The following is a 6,272-nucleotide window of genomic DNA, read 5'->3' as shown; positions in this document are numbered from 1 at the left end:
ACCTGCTATATACAGCCTTCTTGTCTCCGAGAGCTGGAAACCGAGAGGATAACAGCTTCCCTCAGCCCCTCTGCCTCCACTCCATGCCTCGAGCCCTCCCTCCCAGCACCCACCGCTCCCCAGAGGAGACAAGACTGAAGGCTGCTATTCCTGGGCTGTCTCTGGAATATCATTATTTCCCACGTCAAAATTACAAAGAAAGAAAAGGTCCATCTCAGGTGTGAAGATATTTAAAGTAATCAGGAACTCCTTCCAGATCCAAGGCATCCCTGAGCTTAAGAAAAAGAATGAGCACATATGATTTAGTTGGCTTTCTCTTTTAATCAAAAACATACTTTGTTACAGAGTTCTCAAGAAAGTTTCAACTATTTTATTTTTAGCCACAGACTTCAACCAGGCAAAAGTATATAGAAAGGAAGTAACTGAGTCTGCGGGCTTCCCTAAGAGCACAAGCTCTGAGTAGCTCCCAGCGGGAGACAGAGCTGGGAGACCGCATCTGTCCCGGCACCTCCGCCACGTCTCTCACACTGGACTCTGCGGCATGCCAGTTTTCATCGCTATAGGCAGTCATGCTTTTCTCCTAAGTCACATGTCCGATGCACTGAACAAAAAACCCTCCACTTGGAGGAAGTTTGCAACTCCATAGTCAGCCTTTTAACCAATCCGAGCCCGTGAGTCCTTCTACCAATGACAAGCAGCCTTAGCAAGAGCAGCTGGTTTCGTCCCTTCTCCACCAGCTACCGCAGAGCTGGCCTCTACCAGGACTCCCCAACCCCCCACCCTTAGCCCACCCCCTAGAAAGGTTCCCAGGTCCTTAAAAATAACAAATTCAGTTATTATACTCATCCAAGCAGGTTGGAAGAGAACTCTCTGGAAAGAATGATCCAGCCAAAAGTTATCTAATCAAAATGGATAGAAAAAGAGGCAAAACTGAAGTGAATAAGCATTCACTGGTACTGGTTTTCATAGCATCAATTAAAATATTGATACAATTCTGGAGAACTTCCTGTTTTGAGCGTAGAAGAGTTAAGCAACTAAAGACCCAAAGAAAGGACCTCTGATATCAGCAGGCATTAACAGGATTTCCATCCATTTTAGGTGAAGAACTGCCAGCACTCAGGAAGACAGTGTCACACATACCAACGTGTCAGAACGCCACGACTCAGAAGAGCCGGTAGACAGGCTGTGAACACAGACAACGGGAAAAGGAAATGGAGGCTCCCCCACCCCAGCTGTTTATGTTTTGCGGTGGACTCACTGCAGCCACTCAGGTGGTGCTAGGCCTTTGGTTAAAGTAAGTCATAAGAACATATGTAACTACTTGTCCACAGAAGATCAACTAATGAAAGATCAAGCCTGTCTCACCGAATAACTAAGAAATAAGCAAGAACCCCCCTCAAAGAGCAGAACAAACAGACAGAGCAAACAGAAAGGGCTGCAAGGTGGGCAAGGTCACTTAAAAGCTAGAGCTGCAGGGCAGTCCCGGCCTCATTTCACAGGTGAGGCAGCGGAGGCCCAGGACACACTAAATCGTGAACCATAAGTGCTACTGTCTGAGTCCAGAGCCATGTGTGTTTGGTTGAACAGGAACATGAACTCTGGACCAACTGAGAAAACATCTTAAACAAACTGTGTGAACACAGAGAAATGATTGTCTTCACCAAAATTCTCCTCAGTTCTTCCCACATTAAAAAAGGAATAAAAAGCTTCATTCATTCATTTTAAGTTTGATGCTAAAATCCCTGAAAACATCAGTCATTACATTAGCTACTCCTTGGGGCATGATATCAGACCCTCAATTCTCATAAAGGCACCTAAAGGTCAGAAGTATCTACAGAGGAAGGCGGCCAGAGTGGGGTTCGGAGGACACAAACAAGCAAGGACGCTTTCGGAAGAAGGCGTGTGAGGCTTGCTGATGTCTCTAGCAAACAGTACAGTTCTTAGGAGCGAATTGTGTGGAAACTATATCTTTCCACACACTGGGGGAAAGGGAGGCTATGGGGCTATGAATATGACTTAATTCTCTCTGTATCGACCATATAAAACTCATCAAGAATCAGAGACCACCGGAAGCAATCGAATCAAAGCCAAACAGCAATGTCCCAAAGTCCTTTTCGACGCCAAGAGGGAAGTGTCCTGGGTGAACACTACTAATTTCCCTCAACTGCTTCCCTCAGCTAGGCAGTTAGGACCAATGAATTAGAACACAATGAGAACACTAAGGAGGCAGGCTGCCAACCACCCAAGAAGTAGTAGCTGTCAGAAAAGAAGATGAAGAGAATTCAAAATGAAAATATCCAAACTACAGCGGTCTTGGGCATTCAGAAAAGGCTACATAGTGTGCTGCCTGTCTCAGAGGCCCAGAGCCCAGAGACAGGAGGGAAAAAGAGAAGAAACGGTATACCCAGACATCCGGATTTGTTAAATGGCTAATTTTTAAAAGGTTTTACTCTTTAATAAGGCAAGATGATGAAAACCTTCACTCCTCAGTAACACCAGATAAACAATCTCGCTGCACCAAAAGTGTAGGTCAGAGGTTCTGCCAAGGACGCTGCTGTGGATAAGGCCACTGGCTTTTTACACACTTCTTAATGTATCACAAGAGAAGAAACTGCTTGGTTATTAGAAGGGAAAACTGGGAAGGCTTGAGCAGGAGTCTTTTCTTTACGATCATGCGGAGGAGGATTCCAGGGGCTATTTACAGATCGCTGTGTAGCGAGATGAGTTCGTCCACTGGGGAGGGGCATCCCCCACCCCGCACTGAGGTGCACACTGCTGGTCTCCAGGCCTCACCTATGAGAGCTGTTCCGTGACAGGGCTCATGCTCACGTTCGCTGCAGTATCTAGCTCCCCTCTTCACCACTCTCTATCATGAAGTAAAATGACGGCAATGCAGACAGCAACCTACACAAACTACCAAAAGGAACTCTGGCCAACTCCAAATAAAACTGCTCCTTCCAAGAGGTCTCAACTGGATGCAACAACAAATGGAAATTAAAAACAAACAAAACAACAATAACAAAAAACCCTAACAAGCGGCAATTAGCCAACTCGCAGCAGACCAGGGGCAAATATACTTCACTTCCACAAATACCTCACAAGTATTTCCGGAAGATTCCCTTCTCCAACCTGTAAAACCTCTGAGTTTACTTTGCCTTTAAAGTTGCCTACACAAACCACCACCACTCCCTATAAAACTGGATTTTTAACTTTGAAATACAGCATAGTTAATCATGTGTTGCTGGATGTCCCAGGTATGTCCCCTACAGCGCCTCATCCTGTCTGTGAACCTGTATTGTTTATAGGAACTGTGGGTGTTTGTGAGGAGAAGCAAGTACATGGCAGTGGTTTATCATCATCTTTGTCCAGCAGGGGCAGTAAAGCAGAACAATTAAGGTAGACTCTATTCCACAAAAGAATCTACCTCCGAGCAAATAAAGGCAAATACCATTAAGGATTCCCTTTAACTATGCACAGAAAGGCACAAGACAAAAGTAGAATGGGTTTCAAACCGGGTGGGCCTACTTCATCTCTCACTCAGTTTCCAGTGAAATTGACTCTTAGGAGACTCTTGAGCTATGAATCAGAGACCAACACCCAGAACCACACCCACATCGTAATCAGACTCTGAAAACTACAGAAACCGTTTTATCCTAAAATGGACAAAAAATTTTGAAGCTTAGGGACGTTTTTTAAAGTCTTATTCATCAAAGATGGCAACTTCCAAGGAACAAAAAGAAACGGTTTACAAAAGCATAGGACGGTCACATTACAAGTATCATCAAGAACTAGGAGAAAATTCTATGGCTCTTAGTAAAAAAAACCAAGACAGGTGGCTTGGCTCTGAAAAGATACTTCTTAGCAAATATTTCCCACATACTTTATGAAGACGATTAAACATGGAAACCTGTCCGTAAAGTAGAAAAGGAAGCATCTAGGTGTCCCATGGCATGGACAATGTTCTAGTCGGATGACCTGGACTCTTGAAAGTCTGTTACACTAAAACTCTCCCCTCTCACTCCTATACCCCAGTCATAGTAAAAGGGATCTAAAGACAAACTTTCTAGACAAGGTAGCGTTTTTATAATTCTGCCAATACAACGTTTTAAAAAAATTACCTAAACTTATACAGATAATAATTAGGTCTGTAGCAAAAGTATTTATAAGTTCTTAGAAATGAACCAGTAAAGAAGCTTCTTAAAAAACAAGGTGTGTAAGGTGGGGGTGAGATTTCCACTTCGTCACGGCAGCAGTCGGGGTCTCTGACCGCAGGGACCTGTTCACTGCAGCACAAAGAAAACGCTGTGCAATTGTTTCCAGAGCTCAGACACCTGCCGCACTGCAAAATTCCCAGGAACTCTCAGAGCAAGGCCTAAAAGCATCTTGGTGGTGATCCTGATTATATCCACACTATTAACCCCAGGTCTAGTTTCGCTACAGTAAAATAAAAATTCAGAAAATAACCAAGTCTATACATGATACATAATGTACACGGGAAAGTCCTGGTAGAGTGTGAGGAAACCAGAGCTGTACAAGCCAACTGGCTGTTGCCTGTCATTTAGTAGAAGGTGTCTTGCCACTGAGATTGGACTCAAAAGTGCAAAAGGAAAGCATTTTAAAAACAAAACCTAGAATTCAACTTTGTATATTGAGACTCAGTTTTATTTACGCTACTAACTAGGTAAAAAGTATACATGTGTCTGTGGTACAGTCAACGCATCTGCAGCTTCTCTAGTTCAGTCTCTATACAAAGTCACTGCCGACTCATTGATGATGTCAAACAAAGGGCTTAGAATAACCAAAAGGTATAAAAAAGTTTGCAGTCTTGCCCCAAGATACAAAAACTGAATTTTAAACAATGTCAAAACATACATGATTTAAACAGTATATGAAAAAAAGTCACACATCAAATCAAGTACAAAAATACCCAAACTACCTATTACGAACCGCAATGTTTCCATTATTCTGCACAGCATTTAACAGAGAATTTAGCAGTTTCCAAAATAGTCATTATTTTAGTTGAAGCACTGCCACCTTGCAGAACAGTGAAGCATCAGGCAGAGCAACACTGCTTTTAGTGTTTTTATAAATACAAAACCTTCTCCCTGTGAATTAAGGGCAAAGAAATTCCCCCTAGGCTTTTTTATAACCAACCATATGCCTAGAAATATAGAAGAATTCATCTACTGTTTAACAGGGCAAAAGTACACATCTTGATAATGGTCATCCATTAGGGCTAAAAAAAAAAATCTGCATGGCATTTCTTTGACCGGTAATTGTAAAGAACTGTCACTATGCACACAGATTAGTGTTTTGTCTTGGGGGGAAAAAAACCCTGAAGTCTGCAAGACAGTATGAATTTAATTCACCTTCACTGTTTAACTTGCAAAAAACATTCTGGATAAAAGGTCGATAAAAGGTTTTTAAAACAGAGTGAAGTTGCTTTCAGTAAAACTGACTCACCCATGTGGCACCTGAACACGGCGTGTCCAGCAATAACCTGCTCGCTAAGTAACAGGTGAGCTAACTTTGACAACTGCTCTGCAGAGGAACACACCAGTGTCCTGAGCATGAGCAGCTCTCACACACGTCAAGGGCTGAGTTCCCAGTACTGGAGTGACTCCTTCATACATAACAACCAGAGAAGATTTAGTAAGAATTGGGTCTTCCTGATCTTCAAGCTCTGAGCCATGCCTGAAAAGTTTTAAAATAGAAAAAAAGTTTTAATTCAGTTTCTGTCCGCTAAGAGCAAGGCAGCAAACACATCTTCAACCCTTTATGAAAAGACAGAGCAGAACAAAAATGCAATAGATCTTCAGATTATAAACAGGATTATATTTCATAGTCCACCATCCTGAAAATGGCTAGGGCGTCCGTGGTGAGAGCTTTCAGTCTAAAGGCTGCGGGTCTGCAATGGGCATGGTGTGGAGCACTTCATCAAGGAGCTGGAGAGCGCGGTGGAGGTGAATCTCAATCCAGCACGGTGTTTCCTTGATGCTCTGTCTCGGGTAATCCGGGCCCCAGCCTTTCACAAAGCTCATCCTGAGTATGCACAAGCGACGGAGGTCATCTACCCCGATGCCGGCAGCAGCGGACAGACCTAACAGAAGAAGTGGGGAAGGTGTCAGGGAGCAGGGTCATCTCTCTCTGTCCTCCCCACACTCTGTCTTCTTTATGTTTTCCTCAGCATACAACTTCTCTGTCAAAGTGTCAAAGGGTAGCTGCAGGTCTAAACTTATCAAGGGGACTGAAAATCTGGTTAGGACAGTTTA

The 6,272-nt window shown here is 43.4% G+C and overlaps 1 protein-coding gene across 2 annotated transcripts in view; it reads right to left on the bottom strand.

The window, feature by feature from the left end:
- Window positions 1-301: 301 nt before the first annotated feature.
- Smad4 (SMAD family member 4) overlaps window positions 302-6,272 on the bottom strand; it is a 44,890-nt gene continuing 38,919 nt past the window's right edge. For both annotated transcript variants that reach the window (XM_075968332.1, XM_075968334.1), the window contains exon 11: window positions 302-6,100. In XM_075968332.1, coding sequence (XP_075824447.1) covers window positions 5,889-6,100 — 212 coding nt within the window. In that variant the 3' untranslated portion in view covers window positions 302-5,888. The remainder of the gene's footprint in view (window positions 6,101-6,272) is intronic.

This window comes from Microtus pennsylvanicus, chromosome 4, assembly GCF_037038515.1.
Source record: "Microtus pennsylvanicus isolate mMicPen1 chromosome 4, mMicPen1.hap1, whole genome shotgun sequence".
Classification (NCBI taxonomy): Eukaryota; Metazoa; Chordata; class Mammalia; order Rodentia; family Cricetidae; genus Microtus; species Microtus pennsylvanicus.
The sequence above is the reverse complement of the archived record's forward strand: the minus strand, read 5'-3'. Positions and strand labels throughout refer to the sequence as shown.